General features: G+C 40.1%; 1 protein-coding gene across 1 annotated transcript in view; it reads right to left on the bottom strand.

The window, feature by feature from the left end:
- Nucleotides 1-27729, bottom strand: part of Znrf3 (zinc and ring finger 3) — a 159799-nt gene that overhangs the window by 46445 nt on the left and 85625 nt on the right. The window contains exon 2 of the mRNA XM_034509221.2: nucleotides 17531-17656. Coding sequence (XP_034365112.1) covers nucleotides 17531-17656 — 126 coding nt within the window. The remainder of the gene's footprint in view (nucleotides 1-17530; nucleotides 17657-27729) is intronic.

Raw genomic sequence — 27729 nt, 5'->3', positions numbered from 1 at the left:
ATATAATTCAGATGCTTGAGTATCAGCATAATGTGTACAAAGTGTTGGACTTAATTGCCTGTCAGTGTAAAGCCAGGTATGGTGACTGCATGCCTATAACAACAGCATTTGGAAGGTGGAGGCAAGAAGATAAGACATCAAAGAGTAACCCTCAGTCCCTCTAAAGCTAGGCAAGCCTATGTGACATCCTATAATCTAAACAAAACAAGCCCTCCACCCCTGGGAAAAAACCCAAACCATTAAATATAGACATGATGACAACGAGCAAAGGTTCTGAAAGTAACTCCCATACTGACACTCTGGTGTACAGATGTGATAGATAGTAGATGGGGATTAATTAAGATTCCTTGTTCTAGGGGATAAAACATAATCAGGCACCTACTTTTATCAATTATTTTAAATGTACTTACAAGCATAGTTCACTTAGCTCTAGAAATGAGTGCTTACTTTTCTTTTTTGGCAGTCTTCTAAGTTTTCCAGCTTTAAAAATTGTACCCTTCCCCCTACCATGAGCAGGCCTGAGAGACCTTGTTTACGACAACAAGGTCAAGTGACAGGATCTAGGTGGAGTTACCCACCTTGGCTGCCCAGAACACAGAAGCAGAACTGCCCCTGGGCTTGCCTTGAGACATCTCCGGCCGTGACCTGGAACGGACTATGGATTATCCCACCCTTCTGGAACCAGGAGGGGTTGTGGGTTGGGTCTTCCCCTTCAAATTGAGAGCTGAACATTAAAGCTGGGGGCCTTTGTCTTGGCCTCATCTCTTCTCGCCCTCTTTCCCCCTTCAATTCCAGTCCCCCTTTCAGGTGAACCCAGTTGACTTGTGGCCGCGGGTGGCTACAAAAAATTGTATGTATATGTCTGAGCACAGGGGTCCTAAGAGTCCAGAAGTAGGACTATTCATACTATTCATGTCCTCAGTAAAAGCAATACATGCTCTTAACTGCTGAACTCCATTCCCCAAAATGAATGCATAAAAATATAAAAAAAAATCATAGTAGCATAATATTATTCCAAAAAGACATCCAGATTTGGTAGTAAATACAAGATACGATCCTAAGTTCTATAGTTTACTACTTTAGTATATTATAAAATATAATTTTAATATATTATATTTTATAACATACTATTCTTTTTACTGCATTTATTTACTGGGTGTTATGTGGGGGTACACATGTACCAGGGTACTCATATTGAGGTCAAAGGACTTGTGGGAATCAGTTCTTTCCTACCATGTGGGTTCTGGGGATTGAACTAAGGTCAGTCTTGGTGGCAAGTGTCCCAGGCAGCTAAGCTATCTAAGAGGTGCAATATGTATGTATGTATGTATGTATGTATGTATGTATGTATGTATAAGATTAAGATATACAGAAGGTTGGAAATGATTTAATGTGAGAGCTTTTTTCCAGATTTTATACCCATTTCTGATATTATACATTTCTATAACAAGGCAAGTTTTAAGTGATTTAAAGAATATATTGATATTAGAAGCGGCCTAAGAAATAACAAGAGCCACACAGAAACTCCAAAATCCTGTAACCCAACAAACAAAAGATGACTAAAAGGGTCGATTACAAAACAGCCTGGAGAAATGGAGGAGTGGATGAGGGTTTGTGTGAAGAGGGGAGGTGAAGTGATTGGGAGGAGAAGCTGTGGTTGAAATGTTATATATATTATATATAATATATACATTATATGTAATATATGTGTGTGTGTAAACAAAACTCCCCAAAATAAAACATCGTAAAGCAGGAGGTGTGTGTGGCTCAGCATTAGAAAGCCTGCGTGATGTATAAAGTCCTGGGCTCCAGCCTCACCAATGCAAATAACAACACATCAAATGGGTACTTATACAGCTTTATTTTTAAAAACCTACATTAATATCCATGCATAAAAATCAGTTATAGCCCAGAAGGAAAATGTTAAGTCCAAAGCAGCCCTCCACTCCCATGGCTGTGCTGGTGACAATGTCCTCAAGAGAAGGACTTTGGCTGGGAAACAGGAGGAGTGTTACTAGGTAAGCAGAAGACTAAAAGTGGGTATCTATTTACCAGGAGTCTCCCTTACTCTGCCCTCAAAAGTCAACTACCCTGGGGTAATGGCATCTAGATCCTGGTCAGTCCCAACAGCTGTTACCAGTTCAAAAATCCTCCATCTTGTTGACTGGCTGCCATATAAAATCTATTTGGTTTTCCACCATTTTTCTTCTGACTCTTGAGAGTAGCAGTTTCAACCCAAATAAATGGTCCAGTTTGGTGGTTTCATTGTGTCCTCACTTAGAGAAACATTTAACAAAAAAAGAAATTAAATTAGAACCTAGAAAAAATGTTTCAAGTTTAATGTTTAGTGATAATGTATAATAATCAAAGATATGCAACTGAAAATAACTACTTTTAATCTTAAAATTAGTACAAGAAACATTAACAGAGAGAGCTAGATGGCTCACTAGGTAAATGTACTTGCTGCAAAGCCTGAGGCATGAGCTTGACCTCCAGTACCAACATGGTAGAAGGAGCAAGCTGACTCCTGCAAGTGTTGTTTTCTGATATTTGTGCCATGGTGGCATGTATCTGCAATCAAGCACATACATATGCACAATCACCAGGGCTACATAATAGAGACCCTGTCTCAAAAAGAGAGAGAGGAAAGAAAGAGAGAAAGAAAGAGAGAGAATCAAATGAGTCATTTCTATCAACTATAAAACTTGTGTTTGGGACAAAGAAAATCTTTTTTTATCTCCCCTACTAATAAGACTTTCATGCAAATGTTTTAATCCTCTCCACCCTGAAAAGCCTTTCCTTATGCAAAGGCCACAGCTCAATTGTAGAAATTTGATGGCCTGAAGCAGTGACCCTTTTCTCTTTGGTGGTCCCTTTCCTCCTCCTTCATTTCCTCTGTGCCAATTCTTTTCAGACTAGCCAATTGAATAAGCTTGTGAGGTTGGACCTCAGCCAATGGGGGAAAAGACACAGTCACCAAAGTTAAAATAAAAACCCAATACAGAGGCAGGTGATTCTCTGTGAATTCCGGGCCAGCCTGGCCTACAGAGTGAGTTCAAGGACAGCCAGGGCTACACAGAGAAACCCTTTCTCAAAAAACCAAACCAAACCAACCAACCAACCAACCAACCAACCAAACAAACAAACAAACCAGAAACCAATGTACTTTCTGTCTTTGTATTTGCCCTTTTGAGCACATTCTCTTAATCAGAAATAAAGTTTGCCCTATCCAGACACACTGACTGGAGTAGTAGTCCCTTTCTTTGTAACCAGTGGTGCTTGCCTTTAATCCCAGAATTCTGGATCTCTGAGTTCAAGGCAAGCCTGGTCTACAAAGTGAGTTCCAGGACTGCCATGAGGTTTGCCTTCCTTTCTAAGACCTGGTTCAGAGGTCTAACCATTCCTTTTTCTTCTCATCTGTGCTTTTCTTTAAATGTCAGAGACTATTTTTCCCTGTTCTGATACTTGGAGTTTCATTACTCATTCTCTAAGTCCCCCATCCTGCCGTGTGGCTGCTTGTCAATCATGTGGTCTGACCCTATGCTGGCTTAACTCAAATGACATGTCTTTACTTTTCTTTTTTAGGCAGCTGCTATAACTTGCTTTGGGTTTTTCTTTTAAATTTAAAATTGTCCTCACACTACATTTAAGTCATTGTTAAATTCTTTTAATATTGAGACTAATAATTCTAAGATGAGATCTAGATTTCCTCAGTATCATCTGACAACTATGAAGAAACAACTTAAACATTTTTGGTAACATATTTAGTGGCCTGTATGGGGATTTAACAGAAGCTCAAGAGCTTAGCTTGTACCTAGGAGATCCAGATGACACCTCTGTTAAAGCCAATGACCACCACTCCCACAGCCATTGTAAATGCTGAGTCAGAAGAATAATCTGTAGAAAAGAAGACTCCCAAAATTAGCAAATGAAAAGTGGCAGGTATAGAGAGGTTTCCTCCAACCAGAACTTCACACAGCCAAGTAATCATGCTCCAAACGCCCAAATATGAGTGAAAAGTGTACTGTGCAATGACCCTAAAAGGCCACTAACAAATGGTAGCCAACAATTGTCTTCACCTCTAGTTCCAGTGAATCCAGCACCCTCTTCTGGGCACTCACCATTCACATGGTGCACAGACATACATTTTGGCAAACATTTAAAAACATACAATAAAAATAAATCTTAAAAAAAAAAAAAAAAAAAAAAAACAAAACAAAACAAAACTCCACACAACTCAAGGTTTTAAAAACAAAACAAGCAAACAAAACTTGAGATTTCAGGTGACATTAAAAAGAGAGAGAGGTGGGTAGGGGTAAAGAGATGGTTCAGTGGTTAAAAGCACTGGCTACTCTTCCAGAGGACCTGAGTTCAATTCCCAGAAACCATAGGGTGGTTCACAACCATCTGTAATGGATCTCATGTTCTCTTTTGTCATGCAGGCACGCATGCAAATGGAGCACTCATATACATACATACATTTTTAAAAGAAAGAAACCTGAGATTTTTTTTTTTTTTTAACAAATGAACCTGTTGTTCACAAATAGATAATAAAGCTGAAAGCTTTTAGCCTTTAAATATCAATTTAAATTTTTATTTTTAAAAAATCAGTAGTTGGGAGATGGCTCAGTGGGAAAGTACAGAGGATACCAGAAAAAAATGTTCTCTGACATTACACATATGATATGGCAGGTGCATGCTCACACACATACACACACACACAGAGGTGGGGCTAGGAATGAAGACAACAGGTTCCTTGCATGGTCCATTTTTCGATAAGAGAATGGGTAAACTTGTGAAAAACTAGAGCAACAGGTTCATACGGAGAGAGTAAGTCAAGTTTCTTAATTAGCATAAGAAATAGCACAGGTTTTTCAGGATAACTAAAATCTTATTGGCTCTAACAATGGTTACAGTAACTGAAATATGTTTATAGTTTTATTATTTAAATATTTTTTACAAGAACAACATACTGATTTAAATATGTAAAGTCTCATCTACATGGGCTTGATTATAGAAACTAATAAAGTATTTCTTAAATGAAAAATGTATATTATTATATTTATTTATTTTGGGTATGTGGGTATGGGCATGCCGTGTGTGTGTGTGTGTGTGTGTGTGTGTGTAGGTCAGAAGACAACTTGTAGGAAGGAAGGAGTTGGTTTACTTTCCACCATGTAAGTTCCAGAGGTGGAACTCAACCAGGCTCTCTTACCTGCTGGGCCCTCTCATCGTCCACTTTTATTGTATAACTAGAAAAAGCAAAGATATCAGTCAGATCATATAGCCTAACATTGAATTGGGAAAGAATATCATGGAACAGAATGGTTCCCAGGAACTACATGCATGTGCCTGTATGTTTCAGTTAGTATCTTTAGAAAGGAAGAACAAAGTAAAACAATGAAAAGATATGGTATTGGTATCAGGAATCTGAGGTCTTGTGACCAAGACCAGCAGACAAGTTCCCCTACATCCTTCCTTCTTTGTCTCCAGGGGATTCTATGCCTATGTGAAGAGTATACACGAATTTTGCTCCTATGCTATACAAGTAAAGTTTGTGTGTGTGTGTGCCTGCATGTGTGTGTGTGTGTGTGTGTGTGTGTGTGTGTGTGTCTGTCTAGGTTAGAAATATCCATACTTTCCATGGCCTTGGAAGCTATCAGGATGGCTCTCATAGCACCTTTGACCATAGCCAGAAACTGACGCTTACGCAAGTTAATGCATGTGCAAAACCAGATGTATGTGAGGTTGCTCTATTTGAGATGGGACTGTTGGCTTGTCCACAGGTAAGGTTCTGAACAACTGACCTGGTAGCTGCACTTTATATAGTATGAAGACACAATGCAGTAAAGTCACAACCTCTCCAAGTAGACAAATTCACTAGCTATCTTTGATAAACATTTGGACAGCCTTGCTACCATCTCTTGTGTTCTAGAACAACTTCACTGCAGCTCTGGTGAAATCAGATCAATGGCTAGGGACAATGTTAAGGACTACTAAGACAGAGGAAACCATCCCCAAGTCCTGGAGGGGGCAAACTACCTGTGTTCCTTGTTAGCAGACATAGTATTTGGTCTGTTCACCTACTGTATCTTAAAACTCGTTTAAGCCTCCAAGTTGGTTTCAGCCTTTTATAGCTAATGATGTATCTGATTTTACACACAAACACACACGCACAGGATATTTGATCGCATTGCAAATCCCAAGTCTGTGAACTGGAAAAAACCTTGTTGTGAAGTGGCTAAGCCCTAGCATACACCTTTTAAACCAAGAGCTTTCGGTAAACAAAAGCTAAATAAAGTCAGGGGTAGGTCAAGAGGAGGAGCAAGTAACCGGCTGAGAGGGAATTAAGAAAAGAGAAAGGATGGACATTTAGAGTTGAGTTGAAGGGAATTTAGACAGTATGAAGAAGGAGCCTTTTCCTTCTGAGACTTCAGTTGAGTAGGAAGGTCAGCTGGGTGCTCTTTGTCTCTCTGAGCTAGCAGGCTTTCATCAGTGTCTGGCTCCTGACTCTTCATTTGGTAAAATCAAATGGTCGGGCTTTTGTTTTAAAAAACAATATATTCTTTTATAATATAGTCTTTTAATCAAGAGCTTTATGGAAGATTTGAGTGTAAATGAAAAGCATCACTTGAAAGGTCTGACTTTCAGACCAGACTCATAACCTCAAAAACAAACTGGTATTTCCTAAATTTTCCATTCATATCAAGCCAATTTTTTTGCCGCTGGTCTGATTTCTTTTTACCAAATTCCTTTCTTGCTTTTTAAACCAAATATGGGAGATATTTACCCCTATGTTCCTTAAAATAAATCTGTACAGTCTTCCAAACTTCCTACCCAATAAGAAACTCATTTCAGGAAAGGACTCCCATTTACTCAGGAGAAGTATGTTTAAAGACAGAAGGAAACTTGAATTTTCTATGAATTTAGAGTGTGTGTGTGTGTGTGTGTGTGTGTGTGTGTATGTGTGTGTGTACATGTATGTGAGAGTGGAAGCTGGAAGGATAATAACTTTTAGTTAGTTCTCTCCTCTCACTGTGGGCTTAGAAGAGCTTAGGTTACTAGACTTGTGCACTTAACTATCTTGCCAGTCCATCACAACTTGTTACAGAAGGAGACTTGCAGAATTAGAGGTAAAGAGAATTAGAGGCTTAAAGAGGCTTCTGCTCAGTAGAATTAGCATTCATATACAGGGTCTTTGGCTTCATGGCCTGGATTCTGTATACATCTCAATGTGCAAAATGCAATAAAAGTGTAAAAGTATAGAATAAAAGTATCATGTACAGAGAACAAGGAAGGAGGCACAGAAGGGAATGAGGGAAGAATTAGCTTCCCAAAAGTAACTAACATCTTTGGGAAAGAGAATGTTTGCATGTCATAATAAAAATATTCATATTGAGATGAATATTTGAAGTCAAATTATTTTTCCTTCTATTTAAAAAAAAACCTTGTTTTTATTTTGTGTGTGTACAAGCATTCTGCCTGCATGTGTGTGTACCAAATGTGTATCTGAAACTTGTGGAAGTCTGAAGAGGGCATTCAGTCCCCCGGAACTGAAGTTATAGACATTTGTGAGCTGCCATGTGGGTGCTGGGAACTGAACCTGGATCTTATAGAACAACAACGAATGCTCCTAACTGTTGAACCATTGCTCCAGTCCATTCCTGACAAATAATTTCATAGTACACTTTGTGGGGCCAGAGAACTCTCTGTGGTGGTGACTATTCTATGATCAATAAGATGCTGAGCAACAAGCCTGGCTGTACTTGTTTCCCCAACCCCAACATACTTTCCTAAAAAGCTAAAAATGTCCCCAAGCATTATACGTCATTGAAAACAATGTCATACACGAAAGATTCTATATTAAAAAAAATATGGACATGGGCTGGAGAGATAGCTCGGCAGGTAAGAATGATGTTCTTGTACAGAACCTGAATTTGATTCCCAGCACCCATGTTGGATGGTTCACAGTTTCCTGTAACTCCAGCCCCAGAGAATCAGAAACCTTCTGGCTTCTGTGAGTATCTGCAAATAAAATATATATATTTATAATTAAAAATAAAATAAAGATTGATATAGGAAGTGTCCTAAGCACTTCATAGAATGCTTCCAGGAATGCCAAGGCAATGAGCTACAGACATGTCACCTTGTGCTAACATGTGACAAACACCTACTTGCTTTGCTGACCAGAGGCAGCCTGCTGAGGTTAAAGGCTGCAACGTGAAGCAGCTGGAGCAGCCAATCACATTTTTTTTTTCTGACAAGGATTTCAGTTCTATCATTCAGACACTCACTGGGTGTGTGGTGGTGGCGTACACGTTAAATCTTGGCAGGGAGGCCAAGACAGGTGGATCTCTGTAAATTCCAGGCAGCCTGGTTCTGCAAAGCGAGTTCCAGGACAACTAGGACTGTTACATGGAAAAACCGTGTCGAGAAGGGGAGGGGAGAGGAACAAGGGAGAGGGGGAGAAAGGAAGAAGAGAGAGAAAGGCAGGAAGAGGGAGGAGAGAAGAGAGAGAAGAGAGAAGAAAGAAGGGAGGGGAGCCAAGGAGATTGAAGTATTCCTGGAAACATCTATGAGCAAAACCCCAAATGAGAGTGGTGTCCTGAGGATAAGGACCTCTCCTCTTACCCAGTATGTTCAGGGTTCAAAAAGAACACCACAGTTTACCAGCCACCTAAAAATTCCTGCTCATGTAGATAATCCCTGTTTCTAGAAGGTCATGGCTAAAGGTTATATACCAATGCAAGTCTCAAAGATACTAACATGTTCTAAGATACTAAGAAGTTTTCATATTCGTCTGATTATTATTTATACATGGCCTTCTATGGCTTGTGTGCCTACTTATTTCCACTGACTCATTAACAGTCACAGAGCTTAGCTGAGTTCTGTGAGATGATCTTGCTGTAGGAACATAATAATGTTGGGTTAGCAAACTCAGATTTCACTCCATATTCTCATGTTTGTATGGGTTACAGCTTTTTGTTTGTTTGTTTGTTTTGTTTTTTCAAGACAGTGTTTCTCTATGTAGCCCTGGCTGTCCTGATACTCTGTAGACCAGGCTGGCCTCGAACTCAGAAATCCGCCTGCCTCTGCCTCCCAAGTGCTGGGATTAAAGGCATGCGCCACCACCAGTGCGGTTACAGCTATTTTATATTGCACTTATTAGGAACTAAACCATAAAAGTGAAAACATGGAACACACAAACACATATTCCATTAGTCATGAGTGGGATGAAGTCAGCACATACAATGATCCCCTTGGATAGCCCTACTGTGAGGGGATGGAAGGAAAGACTGTAGTATACTATAAAAACAGTCATGATCTTGAGAGTCCTGGAAAGGTAGGTCTCCTGGCCACACTTTAAAACCTGAACAGTTGGATTAACATCTACACCAGAACCTTATTAGGCCCAGTGTTTACTGGAGAAGTCAGTGAGACAGCTCCCAGAAGAGAACAGCTCTATGTCCAAGATATTTGCCAAAACCCATTTATCATCATGAGGTCACTAGCACTTAGGGGAAATTTTGCTCCCTGTGTCTATTGCAGGCTACAGTCAATGGTGCTGGTTACAATCCAGAGCATGATAGCAAGAATCTACTCCTGAAGACACACTCTTGAGTTAGAACACAGAGAAATATAGATAGTATCAGCCAGAAACATGTCTACTGGCTAGCACTCATAGTGCTGGAAGATACTATGCATATTATAGGAAGAGAAGTGTAATCATCCAGCTTACCCAGCTATGCACCCTGTGAACTACAATAACGACAGTCCTTGGCAAGATCTGCCCACTGGCACAAGAGTGGTGCGAATGCTAATGGGAGGAGTAAGTGTTAGGCCCACCCCAGGACATGGAACCTGACACTGCCAACAAAACCCAGAACCCATAGATAGAGCATGGGCTCTAAGGGAAAACCTAATACAACTACTGTACTAAATGAACACAGCAATAAAACACCTTCTAATGACTTATTGCCATCCCCATAGATCAGTACATGTCTCTGTCCTCATACAAGAAGCTTTTTTAATTAAACATTTTTAGAATTTCCCATCATGCACCCCAATCCCACTCATTTCCCTGTCCTTTTCTATTCTTTCTTCATCTTTGTAACCTCCCCAACAAAGAAAACAAAAAATAAAACTAAACCAAACAAACAATCAAAAAACAAAAAACAAACATCTCGTCTTGGAAGCTGTGGTGCCACAGTGCTTCAGGCAAAATTCCTGTTTGTCCGCATATCTTTTCTTGCAAATGTTCAATGGACATGCCATAGCTTTGGATCTGCAGGACCAGCCCTGTCTTGTACTCCAGGAGTTCATAGATGGGGTGGATGCTGGAGTGGACCAACTCAGAGCCCTGGATCTGGCCCTGGGTGGAAGCTGAGTTGGTCAGCCCACCAACTCTCTCGTGCCCATGACACCAGGGCTAGGTCTACTGTGCTGCCTAGGTGAGGTTTGGGGAGAAATGCTTCTTATAACAGCTAGCAATTAACAAGGAGACCCACAATGGGTCAATGTACAGAGAAAAAGAGACTTCAGAGTGCTCAGTCCTAAATGGAATATCTATATTACAGCCCTCCCCTCAAGGCTCAGGGATCTATTTGGAAGAGGAGACTGAAAGACTAAGAGTTACTGTGGTGGCTGACTTAAAGAAAATGGTTTTCCAGGCACAACAGGCAGATGCACCTTAAGACCTGCAAAAATTGAAATCAGACAAAACCCCAGTATGAAAGAGTAGGTATGAAAAGTGTTTTAGGGTTTGTATTCCTGCACAAAACATCATGACCAAGAAGCAAGTTGGGGAGGAAAGGGTTTATTCAGCTTACACTTCCACATTGCTGGTCATCACCAAAGGAAGTCAGGACAGGAACTCACACAGGGCAGGAACTTGGAGGCAGGAGCTGATGCAGAGGAGTACTACTTACTGGCTTGCTTCCCCTGCCTTGCTCAGCTTGCTTTCTTATAGAATCCCAATTCCACCAGCCCAGGGATGGCACCACTCACAATGGGCTGGGCCCTTCCCCCTCGATCACTAATTGAGAAAATGTCTTACAGCTGGATTTCATGGAGGCATTTCTTCAGTTAAGGCTCCTTTCTCGGTGGTAACTCCAGCTTGTGTCAAGTTGACATACAAAACCAGCCAGTACAGGTGGGCATGAAGTCCCATCCTTAGTTGAGGAGCTACTGACATCTGATTGCTGCCAGGAGAGGGAAAGTCAGCTTTCCTTAATGGTGTAGTAGCTGGCATATCGACTACATTCTCCAGGGCAGGGCCTCATGCTCAGGAGTACTTATACAAACTGCATTCAATAGGGGAGAGATTGAGAGAGAACATAAGGCTGGGTGGTTAGAGAGGTAGAGAATGATCTGGAGGAGTTGAGGAAGAGGGATTAATACAATAAAAATATAGTATATGATATTCTCAAAGAATTATTATGACAAAAAGAAAGGTTTGTTGTCAACAACAACAAAACCCATAAACTTGTGTATTTTGAGAGCTGTAGTTTGAACAGGGAAGACACTTTCCTGAGATAGACTGATGTTCAGAGGAGGATGAGGCTCTCTGGCCATTTGTCTCCTTTTCTATCATATACCAGGACTCAGAATTATCAGGTATCCCTTCATGGGACTACACTTTATCATTTCAGAAACAAACAGTTTAGAGCTGTTGTTGTTGCTATTTTGCTGTGTTTTGGAGCTGGGGCTGACCTAGAATACATTATGTAATCCATGCTGACCTCGAACTCACATTGGTCCTCTTGATCTCTCAAGTGCTAGGATTTCAGACATAAATCAACCCACTTTAATATAATTATTTATACCTACTGCCATTCTAGTCCATATACTGTAAAATGATTTAAGAGATACCATATTTTATTTGGGTAAAATATATAATATGGAATTTATCACTTTAATTATTAAGTGTGCAGGTCAGAATGAAATATATTTATATTGTCAATCATGGCTATTAATACCCTCTAAAATCTAAATCTTTTCATCTTTCCAAACTGAAATTCTACACCTAGTTTAAAAAACAAAACAAAACAAAAAAGCTTTCCTGCTCCTAGATCCCAGAGTCTGGCAACCGGCAATTATTTCACTCTCTGCATTTCTGGATTTCACTATAAAAGTAATACAACTTTGGAATGCTATAACTTGGTGGTTAAGTGCTTACATAGGAAGGGGGGGGGGGGGACTGGCTAGTTTCAATCCCCAGTATGGAATCAAACAAACAGTTACAACTAGAGTTAAAACCTGGATTGAAAGGAAAACATCCCTTGGCTCTGACTTCAGATCATCTTGGTCACCAGGCGTATGAGTCAGGGTTCACTAGAGAAATATAACCAATGGAAGATTTCTGTGAGTGAGTGAGTGAGTGAGCGAGGGTGTCCCTTTTCTCTTCAAGCTGGTTTTTGCCAGTGTTTTGTCACAGCAACAGAAAAGAAACTAAAACGGCAAGATTTTTATTTTGCACTGACATTTCTGAGACTGATCTGAAAAAGGGGGGCAGAAAAGCAGCCGTAGCAGAGGGTGCGGTTCTCTATCAGCCTTCACCCTTGGCTTCTCTGAGTTCACCACAAGGGCCAGTTTTTAGAGCAGTTCTGCTCATGGTGCAGCAGGGTTCTTCCCTATCACTCTGTGGACTCTTCAGTCTCTTCAGTGTATGTGTTTATGTGTGAAAACTGACCAGGACAGAGGCAAACATAACTCCTCACCAACTCCCTTGGCTAAAAATGGTCAATGTGTGGACCTATACAGTTCCCTAAGACTGTAGCAAAAGGGTTCCTCATATTCTCTGTCCAACCTGGATGTTACTGCCAAAGGCAAATTATGATGTAATTCTATTAGAATCTTTCAACAGCACCTTTGAGATCATATTTCCTAAACCTGTAAGCTTTCTTCCTCAGCAACTTTTCACACCTCTAAAGAAGCTATGATTCCCTTCACTTTGCTTTGTTCTTCCCCATCTCCTGCTTTCACAGTCCATTTTGGCTGGTATCCACCCCTTCAGTCACCATATCTATGCACTGATCTCTGCTATGCAAACACACATGACCCAAGCGTCTTCTCTCAATAGACCCACTTCAAGTGACCTGGGATAAACTGAGAACATTGCCCACTAGCTTGTAACAGCATTCTTGCCCTACCAACTACAGGGGCATGCTTAGCTCAGCACTACTCCAGCCCCTATCCCTTTCTGAAGAACACATTTCTTCCTACCCTCACACAGTATAAGGAGAGACAGGCTTAGTTTAGTTTCATAGTATTTTCAGCCCCATAACACAACTAATAAGCCTGAAGAAGAGTGCCTGATTTGAGATGGGTCAATGAATCCCTTTCCTGGAATCCTTTTAGACTCAAAACCAGGAATATGGAGGTTATATTTCCTGAGTAGGTAGGGGTAGGGAGACAAAACAGATCTATAAGAAGATCTGGGGAGGGGACTGCCGATGTGGTGGCAGTGCCAGATGTAGGTTCTATGACACAGTTCAACTCTCAGAGCAAACACCCCGTCTATGGGAGAATTGTGATTCTACCATGTAGAAGCAACAGTCCTGACCACATCCAAGTGATACTGAAAGCAGCTGGTGCTTATTATCCAGAAAAGACTGACTGAAACAAGAGAAGACAAGAATTTAACACTGTTTTGTTTTTCCCTTCCTGGAGACAGGGTTTCTCTGTGTAGCCCTGGCTGTCCTGGAACTCACTCTGTAGACCAGGTTGGCCACAAACTCAGAAATCACCTGCCTCTGCCTCCCAAGTACTGGGATTAAAGACATGTGCCACCAATGCCTAGCAATAATTCAACACTGGTGAAGCACAGAACAGTTCTGTTTCAGCTCCAGGGTCTTGTGAGCTGTGTTATCTCAGATAATGTGGAGAACCTTACTAGGACTCAGTTTCCTCACCATAACATGGGAGTGTGGACAAGATGTCAGTTTGACAAGCAAAGGCAACTACAGCCCCTAGCAGGCAGTGTTCAGGATGGGTCCATGAGCCAGGTTCTAAGCTAAGTGTTCTGCTAACACTTCACAGCCCTACAGTGATCAGAGAGGCAGTGCTTCACAAAGAAGCAAGGCACCAAGAACTAAAGTTGCCTTTCTAAGGTCACCCAGGCAAGGCATTCTAACATAAAATCCTCTAAATATCTTTACATTAAATTCCCCATACCATCTTCTGAAGCAGGAGACACAGGCAGGTCCAGGACTGCTGAATTTACTGTATTTCAAAATGCTACCACAGAATTAGTCTCTCTGGGGTTTGGGGTTTATCCAGCATGGAATTTCAGAATTCAGTCCAAGTGAATTCTGCTAGAAATTCTAGCACAACATGAGAGTCTCTGTGAATTTGATGGGTCATAATAGCCAAATTAAGATTAACCTTTTAAATTCTTTACAGCCCTGTAAGATTCTTAACAAACACTATGAAACTGAAGGGATGAAATGCCTGGAGCATACAGACTCTTACACTTTGGGAATGATTTAAGACTCTCCTCAAAGTAAGCTGCCCCCAAATGTCAATTCTACTGTTTTACTGTCATTGGGTTAAGTTCTGTAATGAGGGCATTAGGGAAGATCCTAACCTTGATCCAGAAGCTCAGAATGTCAGACAAGCAAGAACATCATCTTCACACTAAGTAAAAGAGAAATTGCTGCAGAGATCCGCCTGAGCCTGGCCTGAAGTGAGGCCTGGGGGCATCTTGGCCCACTTTTTCCCCGTGGTAAGAGTTCCCCCAATTCTACTTACCTAGTTGATTTTGTTAGTACCTTTACAAAATCTAAAAGAATAGAAGGATGTGATCATAAATTATTTTTCTCTCATGAGTTTTAAAGTGTTGAACTCAAAAGCCCTTGGTAATACATCAAGGTGATGAATTTATGTAGTTTGCTTTTAAAATAAAACTTGATTTGGACTCTTAGAGAGGCATTTATGTTTTTTAAAATCTTTGGTGTTTCAGCTGATTTTCTGTGGGCTGGTAGGGTAGGGTAGGGTAGGGAGGAGGGGGCCTGTGTCTAGCCCTCCTAATTTCCCATAGGCTTTTTTGTGGCAACAGAGACAAGTTTCAATGTCCATCCACAGCAGTTCACCCATTCCCACCTGCACGCTGGGCTGAGTTTCTTCCTACGCCTTTTAATTTCTTTTTCTTTATTTCAATGCTAGTGATGGAACCCAGGGCCTCACATGCTAGGCAGGAGCTCTGTCCCCAGCTATGTTCCTAATTCATTTCCTTTGTCTTTGTGCTTCTCCTTGCCAAGCAATCCTTGCTATAGCCACTGAAAGTCAGAACTAGAAGAAAAACCATACTGTCTGCAGGGTACTGGCATGCTGAGCTGGTGGAGAGTTACTGTGCCTTCCCCCACCAGAGTCTTATGTTTCTGTTCTTGGGAACCCAGAAAAGTAGAAAACAGGGATGGAAAATCAATGAAATTAAAGTTGTGAACAAGAAGGAGGAGGAGGAAGAAAAGGAGGAAGAAGAAAGGAAGAAGATAAAATAGTTCTGATTCATCATACCTTTTCTACTAACCTACATTTAAAGCAAACGGGAAATCATTTTTCTTTGTCTGGCCCAGGCATCTTTACTAATGACTTTACTCAGGTGCCAACCCTTAAGACTAACAACAAACGTGTGTTGCCATGTGCCACGCCCCCCGTCTCAGCCTTCCCCAACAGAAATACGATGCTCTTAGGCAGGTGGAGCCACACATGGAGCCTGTAGGCCCCCACATTCAATAACTACTTCCTGATGAGTTAAACACAAAAAGTGCTCAGTAAGTCCATACATATCTAAAGTTTCCATTCCACTGGCTTCACAGACCAGCAGAACCATATGAAACTCACCAAGTAAACCACAGTGTAGTTGGTTCAGGCAGTGGAGGAAACAGTTTGGGGTTCTGAGTGACTTTAACTAGTACCCACCACTAAACCATCAAAGGACAAGGGTTACACTGTGGGACCCTGCTTCAACCCATTTATAGACACAAGAGATGGATCCCCACTGGGCCCTGGGTTGAGGGAAGGGAGAACAATGAAGCCAATAAGCTAAGCATAGAGCAGCAGCAGCTTAAACAGAGGCAAAAGGCCTAGTTGAAGCAGACAGCTACAAGGAGAGCACTGTTTCTACCCTTTGGATGTAGCTGGCATTTTCCCTAGGAAAACACTAAAGTACTCTTGAGAGGATTACTGCTCTCCTAACCATCAGCAAGCCACTCTGGTCAACTATGAAAATGATCAAGCATCAACGCTGAGCTTTAAACACCTTTATTCAACTTGGTGAACCATAAACCAAACAGGCCATAATTCCTGTCAGGTTTCTCCCCCAATGAAAGGGCAGGAAAACTTGACAAGAGTCATGCAGTTTCTCAAAAGGCATAAGAGGCATAAAAACCACAAACAAATTAGGCTCATGAGGATCTCCAGGACCAAAGACCTTTTAGGAGTAGTTGGCAGAAGACTCTCTAGGTTTTCTGATGGCTCTCTGTACCATTATCACCTCTTCTCTTGCCTGGATAGCAAAGAAAACCTCAGCTTCTGGGAAGAGAATGCAGTTGTCTTCCACAGTACACAGATCTGTAGCTTTGGGGACCATAAAATCCAGGCAGTAAGACTACTCTTTGGGGGACTATGTTTTTCACAATCAAAAATTCAAATTACACTCACAAAACCCATCCCCTTGACAAAATGATCCACTTTTAAAAAGGTTATGATTTATCAAGTTAAGAGTTCCTGATGGATGATTTCCAAAGTGAATTTATTTCTATCTTATCCTACCGCCAGAAGTTATATTAACCCCTAGCGGCTAAAAAGCATGTTTTGTTTGCTAGTGCTTCTAAATGGTGTGCCAACAGCCAGCAGTGACATTAGACCTTAACTCATCTCCTAGTCACGTGTGAAGTAAGTTCTAATGCAGGGCCATAATTGCTGTCTGCCATTCTGAAACCAAGGAAGCTCTAAATTGCAAGAGTTTTTCTATAACATACCTGACAGCAAAAATGAATGGATTTGAACTCATTTATTTGGAGATAAAGCAGCTGTGGGCTAAGAGGAGGCTGTTTAGGCTTTGGTTATCCCACGTGAATATCCATATGGTTTGCTATACATATACAAACATGTGTGATTACTGAGTATGGCCCCAGGTCCCCAGAAAATATATAAACCATAATTCTTCCTGAATTCCCCCTACCCCACAACTCGGGTCTAAAACATCTAGCCCCAAAGGTGTAAGGTACAGTATTATGGATTTCTAATATCAAATCACTTCACAGATAAGAAAGAAGTTCAGACTCCCAGGGAAAGCAACTTGTCCACGACCACATAGTAGGCAGGGGGACAGCAGACTTGGAGACTAGGGCCTCTTACAGGGCCAGAGCTCATGAGCTCCATGGTGCTATGTATGTTCACACAGTTTCAGAAGGAGTGCTATACCAGTATGGCTTTTCATACTTTTCAGAACCTGCTATTTGAAACTCAGGAAAATGCATGAAAAGACCAACTACAATGGATATGACACAGAAGGCCTGGTGCTTACCTTGCCCAGGACAGTGAGACATGGTTTGGGGTCCAATTCTGGCTGTTCAAGCTTCACCACTCCTACCCAGCCATATTCATACAAGTCCTCTTCGTCATTGTTATTACATAGGCCTAGTGGGTGCATCTAAGAGACAAAATGGAAAGAAAATATCAACAGGCTGGCCACAGGCTGGTTTGATCCACTTCATGCATTTCTTATCGTGTACTAAGCAAAAGCCACTTCAAAACTTCAAACTTTGTGGCATGGAACAGTTTTTCAATCCACAGGGAATTTTAATTCATTACAGTTAGCTGAGCCCTAAGAGAATACACTAAAACCCCTAGAAATAGATATTCTAAGGGGTAGAGAGATGACTCAACAGTTAAGAGCACCGATTGCTCTTCCAGAGGACCCAACTTCAATTCCAAGCATGTACATGATGGCCCTCAACTATCTGACTCCAGTTCCAAAGGATCTGATGCCCTTTTCTGGCTTCCATAAGCACCAGCCCTGCATATGCTGCTACACAGATACATTCAGACATAACATCCAAACCCATAAAGTAAAATAGGGTATATATTGTATACACATAGATTCATGTGTATGCACATTTATGTAGGTACATGGAACCCAAGGGTTGATGTTAAATGACTTCTCAATCTCTCTTTACCTTATTTTTTTGAGATAGGGTCTTTAAGTGAACCTGGAGCTTTCGAATCCGGCTAGATCCCCCTGTCTCTGCCTGTTCAGTGCTAGGATTACAGGTGTACACCACCGTGCTTGATTTTTACATGGTACTGGGGACTGAAATTAAGGCCTCATGTTTGCACAGCAAGCATTTTACAGATGGGGCCATGATTTCAGACCCTATCAATATATATTATGGCTACTTTCTCTCCGCCTTCAAAGTAGTATTTGTCCAAGGTAGAAGCCACCTGATAAGAGGGAGAGAAAGCATCTTATATAAACGCCAATCTAAATTACTATGAAGTAACATAAATCTAACACTAAGCAACTGTTAAACAAACAAACAAAACTAACCAGGATAATATCCTATTTGGCTTCTAGATCTTAAGGTCACATTAACTTATGCATGAGGGTCTAGAGACATATTCAGGACTTTATGAGAGAACTGGAAATGTGGCAAATCATCAGTATAATCAGCAGGCTAGTTTAAGATTGCAAATGGTTACTGGGAAATAGAGGACATTCTCTGAAGTCTTTTCAAAATCTGTTACACATCACAAAATAGAAACTGGGTAGAAGAGCACCAGCTTATTTTCTCATATAGAAACTTGAAAACTACAGAAATCCCAAGGTCTATGTTTAGAGTTCTAGCATTGACTTGTATCAGGCTATTCTGTAGCAATTTCCTCACAGGTTCTTTAAGATCTAGTAAGTTCTAAAGGGAAGCTCATTAAAACTCAGAAGTTCTAGGGCTGGAGAGTTGGCTCAGTGGTTTGGTTACTTGTTGCTCTTACAGAGGACCAGGGTGCTAAATCTCCCCCTTTAATATTTATATTAATATTTATTTGTTTATTTTTATCTTTATGAGTAGTTTGCTATCATGTATGCCTGTGCACCAGGTGCACACCTAATCTCAGAGATCAGAAGAGGGAGTCAGACCCCTACAACTGGACTTAGATGATTATAAACCACTATGTGGGTGCTGGGAATTGAACTTTAGCCCTCTAAAAGAGCATGCACGCGTTTAACCACTGTTCCATATCTCCAGCCCAATGTGTTAAACTCTTTAAGTTGAAAGATATCTTTAGATTTGTATTAAGAACCTTCTAGGGCCAGGAGTAGTGGCATGTGACTTTAAATCCCAGCACTTGGGAGACAGAGGCAGGTAGATTTCTGTGAGTTCCAGGACAGCTAGGGCTGCATAGTCAGACCCTGTCTTGGGAAAAAAACCAAACCAAACCTAAACAAAGAACCTTCTAGATTCCACTATAGAAGGGATAACTGCTCCAAAGACATTCATATCCTAACCTTCATACATTTTAGCTTACACAGTAAGAATTTACCACATACAAAGGCACTGGCATATGTGACTAGACATGATGAGATGGAGATTTCCTGGATTTTGCAGACATAAGAGCTGAGTCTTTTTCAGAACTTCATTGAAGAGAGGCCAGCAGACATGGCCAAACAGGTATCAATCTATTCATATAAAAATTTAAAAGGCAAATAAAGAGACTAAAGCAGACTAATGGTTATCCTGGGCTTGGAAGTGATAAGAAGCAACTGTTCTGTGGGTAAAATTTCTTCTTGAGGATGAAAGAACCTCATAGTGGTAACAGTTGTATAACACAACATAACACACACACACACACACACACACACACACACACACGCACGCACGCACGCACGCACACACAGAGTTTAAATCAGTGTCTTTGTAGCCTTGGCTGTCCTGGAACCCACTATGTAGATCATGTGGCCTGGAACTCAGAAAGATCTGCCTGTTTCTGCTGTAATTAAAGGCATGCACCATCATATCTGACACTAAAAGCTTTAAAATGGTAGTTTTTTTGTTTTTTTTTTGTTTTTTAACCAAGCAATTGTTTATTCAGAAAGAATTTGTTGTTGGCCTACTGTTGGCCTTGGTGAATATGGGTATCCACAGTATAGGGCAATGTGGTTTGAATCCTTTCAGAACATAAACCAATTATAAAGGCCCTTCAGAAATCATGCCTGGGCCCCACCAAAACAAACAATAACAAAACAAACAAACAAATAACAAACAACAACAAAGAAACAGTGTAATACACAGAAACACTTCACAGGAATTCAGCATCTACATTTGTAAACTAAAAAGCTACAGAAGGCTACATTTTCTTCTTTCACTTTGTCTTTTGTGTCTGTGCACCTGCACACATGGCCTGGGGATCACTCAAGCATGCCAGCCAAGTGTGTTACCACTGAGCTATAATCTTAATCCTTCAAAACAAATTAATTAATTAATAAGTCTGAGACAGTCTCATTGAATTGCCCAAGCTGGCCTTGAACTATCCTTATCTTCTAAATATGTGAGATTTCAGGCACATGCCACCATACCCAGCTATTAAAAATGAGAGTGAGGTGTGTTTAACTGTTGCTAAATCCATCATTTCTTACTCTGATCCTACAACTGCTTCGTGTTTAACTAATATAATTATGTTGTTCTATGAAACACATTTTGAGAATAAGCTGGAAGGGAGAACACATACACACTAAATCTGATACAAGGCAAAGCTAAATGACCTCAAATGTTGAAGAACCAACCATGAATCAAGAGTAAAGACAATAGAAAGAGAGAGAGACATGGGAAGACAGCAAACAGAAGAAAGGGAGAAAAGATAAACCAGAACAGGAACCAAGAGCAACAGAAGCCACGGTTGGAATTTGACTCACTTCAGCCACTATGACAATGGGACCTAACATTAAGGAAGGTGTGTCAAGAGTTTGTGCCTCAGTATGCAAAAATGTAAACTAGACAAACATCAAGCACAACCAAGGGCGCCTAAGACTCTGTCAGGCCAGCACTCGGAAAATACTTTCTATTGAGCTGGCTCTTTCTTCCTTTTACACTTCTCTAAGACCCTTTATCAGACTTTCTTGCTGACACTGGGGCAATTGCTGGCAGCCCTGGCATGACTTTTGACTATTAAATACTGTCAAACTCTTCAAAACTAAAACAGACTTTTCTAAAACACCAATTATCAGTTGCCACTGGTTGTTTACTTTTCTTTATAAACCCACCTTACAGCCAGTCATTGTAGAGCAACAGAAGCAGGTACATCTCTATGAACTTAAAGCCAGCCTGGTCTACAAAGTGAAAGCCTGACCTCCCCCAAAAGGAAAGGATGTCAAAGACCATCTCTACCCCAGTTTCCCATTCCGTTTAACTTCCCCAGGTAAGCTACCCTGCAAATTCAATCTTTGCTACTACAATTAACCAATATAACTATTGGTTATAACAATTTTACTTATCTGCCAAAGATAATATTGTAAAATTCAGGCTGCTGTCAGTTCATCTCTGACAATAGCTTCCAGAAATATGTTTGTCCCATACCTGCAGCCATTTGCACCACAGGGTTCTATCTCACTCAAGGAGGTCCAAGTTACAAGATCAGAAAAATGTTCCCCATCTGCCCCACGGGGTTTCTCTGTGTTGTTCTGGAACTCACTTTGTAGACCAGGCTGATCTCAAACTCACAAAGACCCACCTGCCTCCCGTGGCCAGGCTGGGAAAATATTTCTCAAATAATGTCCTCTAGGCAAAGGTAGGCATCAGATGCAAAGGAACATGATGTGTCAAGGAGAAAGTGAATTGGCAAACTTTTCATCTGAAAGTGTATGACCAGGTTACATTTCAATCTCATTCCATGCTTATGGCAAACTGTTAAATATAGAATAATAGTGACTAGAGTACATAAAGAACCTGAAAACTGGAACTGCAAGTCAGCAATGAAGCCAAGTGAATGGTACCACAAGTCATGTCATCCAATGAACAGCTGGATCCCACTCAAAGCCAATGGAAAATGATCTAGTTAAGAATTAAAGAATGGTTGCTTCCACAGAGAATGATCAAAGCAGAAAAGGAACTATGAGGAAATGAGAGTTTTCTCAATTGGAAAATGACCACTGGATGATATCACCAAAGTCAAACATAAAGGATACCACAACCACTTAGATAATTCTCCTGAAAATATTCTAACATTGTTCATCTGAGATCCAATGTGCAGTCCCCAGTTTAAGATACTTAGGCTATAATTACATCCTAATTTGTCAAATTAAAAACACATTCTCAACCTATTTAGCTTCAGGTTCTTTTGGCCACATTAACAGTGTCATGAATGTATGGATTCCATCTCAGAATGGATCTTCAACAACAACCCTAAACATTTTTATTTTCAGCCTCATTTTCAAGACAGTCTCAATCAGACTCATTACTATTATCTAAGATATTAGTCCCTAATTTTAAAATATTCCAGACCCTTTTCTGGATAGCAAATCATCTACACGAAACAAGGACCTTCTATATAAGGAATTCAAATAACCTCCAAAAGGCCCAGCTAGGTATTGTTTCTACATCATTACTCCACAGCCACTATGTAAAAGCCTCAGTTCCCGATCAGTCAATCAGTATCAGATCACTCCACATGGGAACAATGTATACTTCTGACACTTTATCATTCAAAATTAGTATTAGGATCCAGTAGTGTAAGGTTTTCAAACATGGTCATTTTGAACTTAATATGGTACATTAGCATTTAAAAATTATAAGCACTTCTGAGTTTTACTCTTATAAGCTTTCTCTCTGCCTCTGTCTGTGTGTGTGTGCAACAGCAATGAAGCCAAATGATACATGCGCATGCACAGACACACACACAGAGACAGACAGACACACACACACAAAAGATACATGTAAGTATATGGGCATATATATTTGGAGGCCAGAGCAAGATGCTCAATGTCTTCCTCTATCCTCTCCGCCTTGCTGCTTTGAGACAGGGTTCCTCACTGAACCAGAAGCTCCTGTTTTGGTTAGGCTGGCTAACCAGTCATCTCTTGGGATCTCTCTGTCTCTGCTAGCCTCTCCTTAGAGGCAGTTATAGGCTTGGGCAGCGGTGCCTGGCTTTGTAGATGCAAGCTGGGAATTCAAACTCAGATCCTCTGCTTGTGAGTACATACTTTTCCCCAGGCCCTGAATTTTTCTTAAAATGTTTGGGGAAGGAGAGTTTACCTAGCCACATGGCTGAAATTTTAAAAGCTTTTACTCTACTATTTTTAGGACAGTTTTAAGAGGCCTGATTACATATAAGAACACAGAAACATCACGTGGCAGAGGGGTGGGGGTAGGGGAATCCCATAGGTTCAAAAACCTAGAATGGAACCTGAGAAAGATTCCATTAAAATACTTAATTCTCTATTAGGAAATGAAAGGACAGCCCCACTGCCTGAAGCAAAAAGAGAAGCAAGTTTTCTGAGAGAATATCAGGCAAATAATAAGCTATAATTAAACTCAAGGATAAAACAAAGTGTGGTCTGTTCTGTGTTTAACATTGATCCTGTGCTTTGGAAAGAGTAACCTGGGGATGCTCAGCAATGGCATGAGTCAAGGAAGGCAGAACACTGCTCATTCTTTATGTGGACTGATACTAACCACAATGCCTTAATGAAAAACAAGAGTTGGATGAGATGTGACACAAACAAGTAGCATGGTAGGTGCTCGGTGACTAAGTCCTCTTTATTTTCTCTAGATCTGTCTAGTTCACTTTTGCTTTACACTTTTGCCAAGAACACTCTGCCCTTTAGGACCAACCTCAATGTCACTCTTTCCATGGAGCTTTCTTAAATGCACTCACAAAGCTAAGTTGCTTCCACATCTTTGATACCAAATACTTTCATGGTGCTTACCAGTCCCTTTTACTATCCCCTACTCCCACCTAATGTGAGCATTTGCTTCTAGAACAGTATTACTCAGAGCTTCCAACCATCCTACTGTTAACCTTGACATCAACAGGTACTCAATAAATGACTGCTTGTTGAACAAAGCCTTTGGCCTCTCTATTTGGCTGCCTGCTTTGTTTTCCGAAAGCCACTTAGGTCTATGCTTAGCTAATGGACAATGTGAATATGAAACAGCAACATGAACATTTTTCAAATGAGCTTAGAAACACTCAAAAAGAGAAGAAGCTGCTCGACTAGAGGACAAACAGGCTTCCAGAAGTCCAGGTGAGCTGCCCTCCCGAGGACCTTCCCTACACTCTTGGTACTCCCTTTCATGCCTCCAATCTCCACACCCTAACCATGTTCTAGCTCCCAAGTCAGGGAGACAAGAGATTACACAGGCTGCCAAAAGTCCAAGTAGGTTGTCCACCTGCAGATATCCCCAACTCTTTCAGTGTTGCACCCCCACCCTTTTCCCCAGTTCTTCAACCTCCTTGTTGCTGTGTCCCAATCCCCACTTTGGACAGACTTCCTGCTTTATTAGAGACCATGCCAGTCGCCAGAAGTCCAGGCAGGTGGTCTTACAGACTCTGAAAGACTATGAATGGCAGCCCAGACTACTATACCCTGCAAAACATTCAGACATCATAGGTGAAGAAAACAAGATCTTCTTCCATGATAAATACACATTTAAATAACATCCAATCAGAAAGCCAGTCCTCCAGAAGGTACTAGAAGGAAAACTCCAACCCAAGGAATTTAACTACACCCATGAAAACACAGAAAAAATCTCTCTCTCTCTCTCTCTGTCTCTGTCTCTCTGTCTCTCTCTCACATACACACAGAGACAGACAGATAGACACTAACAGAATGGATGCAAAATCAGAATCTATCCTTCTGATGAATAAAAAAAACCATACTTCAACATTAAAGATAGACATTACCTTGAGAGTGGGGTTGGAAAATTTTTTTTTTCTAAGCAAATGAACCTAAAAGAACAAAACAAGCTGATGTAGCCATCGAATATCTAACAAAATAGACTTTGAACAAAAATTAATCAAAAGAGATAGAGGACATTCCATTTTCAAAGGAAAACACCAAGATGATGCTTCAATTCTTAACATCTATTTGCCAAACACAAGGATACCCATGTTTGTAAAAGAAACATTACTAAAGCCTAAATCTCACATTGACCGTCACACATCAACAGTGGGAGACTTCAATACCCAACTCTTATCAATGTACAGGTCATCTAGCCAAAAACTAAACGGAAAACTACTGGCATTAACAGACAGTATAAAGCAAATGGACCTAACAGACATCTACAAAACATTTCACTTTAAAAGAAAAGAATATAGCATCTTCTTTGCACCCCATGGAACCTCAAAGCAAGTCTCAACAAATGAGAGAGAGAGAGAGAGAGAGAGAGAGAGAGAGAGAGAGAGAGAGAGAGAGAGACAGAGAGACAGAGAGGGAGAGACAGAGACAGAGACAGAGACAGAGACAGAGACAGACAGACAGAGAGAGAGAGACCTGCATCCTATCAGACCACTGTGGACTAAAGCTGGGTTTCAACAACAGTAACAACAGAAAGCTTACAAACTCATGAAAAGTGAACAACTGTTTACTGAATGAGAACTGGATCAATAAGAAAAATAAAGAAATGAAAGACTTTAAAGAATTTGATGAAAATGAATACCAACATACTCAAACTTATGCAACACAATGAAAGTCGTGCCAAGAGGAAAGTTTGTGACACTAAGTGCTTACATATAAAAATTGGAGAGATCTCCTACTAGCAACTTAACTACACATTTGAAAGCTCTAGAACAAAAAGAAGCAAGCATAAGCATGAAGAGTAGACAGCAAATAATCAAACTAATCATGAAATCAATAAGATAGAAACAAAAAGAACAATGAAACAAAGAGTTTGTTGGGGGGGGGAATCAAGAAGATAAACAAATACTTATCCAAACAAACGAAAAGGCAGAAAGAGAGAGAGAGAGAGAGAGAGAGAGAGAGAGAGAGAATATGTCCAAATCAACAAAATCAGAAATGAAAAGGGGACATAACAATGGACACTAAGGGAATCCAAAGAAACAGTAGGTCATACATTAAAATCTATATTCCACAAAATTGAAAAACCTAAAATAAATGGATAATTTTCTTGATAGATTTCACTTACCAAAATTGAGATCAGAAACACAATTTAAATAGACCTATAACCCCATAAAGAAAGAGAAGCAGTCATTAAAAGTTTCCCAACCACAAAACGCCCAGGGTAGACAGTTTTCGTGCAGAATTCTACCAGACTTTCAAAGAAGAAGTAACAGTAATACTCCTCAAATTAGTCCAAAAAGAGAAATACTGATGCATTTGTATTTGGAACCTAAATGAAATATGTCATGTAGTTCTATTCAATAATGAAAAAAAGAAAAAAGAAACACTGTCAAATTCATTTTAAGGTCACTCTCACCCTGAAACCCAACCACTCAAAGATTCAACAAAGAAAGAGAATTACAGAGCTGGAGAGATGGCTCAGCCGTTAAAGGATAGGCTCACAAACAAAAATATAAGAAAGAGAATTACAGACCAATTTCTCTCATGAACACATAATGCAAAAATACTCAATAAAACACTCACAAACTGAATCCAAACACACATCAAAAAGATAATCCACCATGATCAAGTGGGCTTCATCCTGGAGATTCAGGATGTTTCAATATAACAAAGTAAGTCAATGTAATCCACCAAATAAACAAACTGAAAGAAGAAGAAGAAGAAAAAACAACACAAAAAGCTTAGAAGCCAAAAAAGCCTTTGATAAAACCCAAGGCCCATTCACAATAAAAGCTTGGAGTAGGAATACAAGAAGTACAACTAAATATAATAAAGGCGATTTACAACAAATCTATAGCCAACATCGAATTAAATGAAGAACAACTTAAGGCAATTCCACTAAAACCAGGAACAAGACAAGGCTGTCCACTTTCTCCATATTTATTCAATATAGCACTTGAAGTTCTTTCTAGCTAGAGTAATGAGGCAACTAAATGAGATCAAGGGGATACAAATTGGAAAGAAGAAATCAAAGTACATACATAAGCAACCCCAAAAATTTTAGCAGAACTTCTACAGCTGGTATATGCCATCATCCAAGTGGCTGTATATAAGATCAATATATATATATATATATATTTATTAGACTTAGAAAAAAAATCAGAAAAACAACACCCTTCATAATAGCCACAAATGATATAAAATATCTACAGGTTAACTTTAACTAAACAAGTGAAAGACTTATATCATTAAAAACGTCAAGTCTTTGAAGAAAGAAACTGAAGATATCAGAAGATGGAAAGACCTCTCATGCTCATGGATTGGTGGGATCAAAGTAGTAAAAATGGCCATGCTACCAAAAGCAAACTAGGGATTCAATGGAATCTCCAACACAATTCTTTATAGACCTTGAAAAGACAATATTCAACTTCATATAAAAAACAAAAACAAAACAAAATAAACCAGGATGTTGTAACAACTCTAAACAATTAAAGAACTTCCAGAGGTACCCCCCCAACTTCAAGTTCTACTACAGAGCTACAGTAATAAAAACCACACATGGTACTAGCATAAAAAGGCACATTGATCAACAGAATGGAATTGAAGACCCAGAAGTAAATCCACATACCTATGGACATTTGAGTTTTGACAAAGAAGCCAGAAAGACATAGTGAAAAAAAAAAAAAAAAAAAAAAAAAAAAAAAAAAAAAAAAAAA

The sequence above is a fragment of the Arvicanthis niloticus genome, chromosome 7 (assembly GCF_011762505.2).
Source record: "Arvicanthis niloticus isolate mArvNil1 chromosome 7, mArvNil1.pat.X, whole genome shotgun sequence".
NCBI lineage: Eukaryota > Metazoa > Chordata > Mammalia > Rodentia > Muridae > Arvicanthis > Arvicanthis niloticus.
The sequence above is the reverse complement of the archived record's forward strand: the minus strand, read 5'-3'. Positions and strand labels throughout refer to the sequence as shown.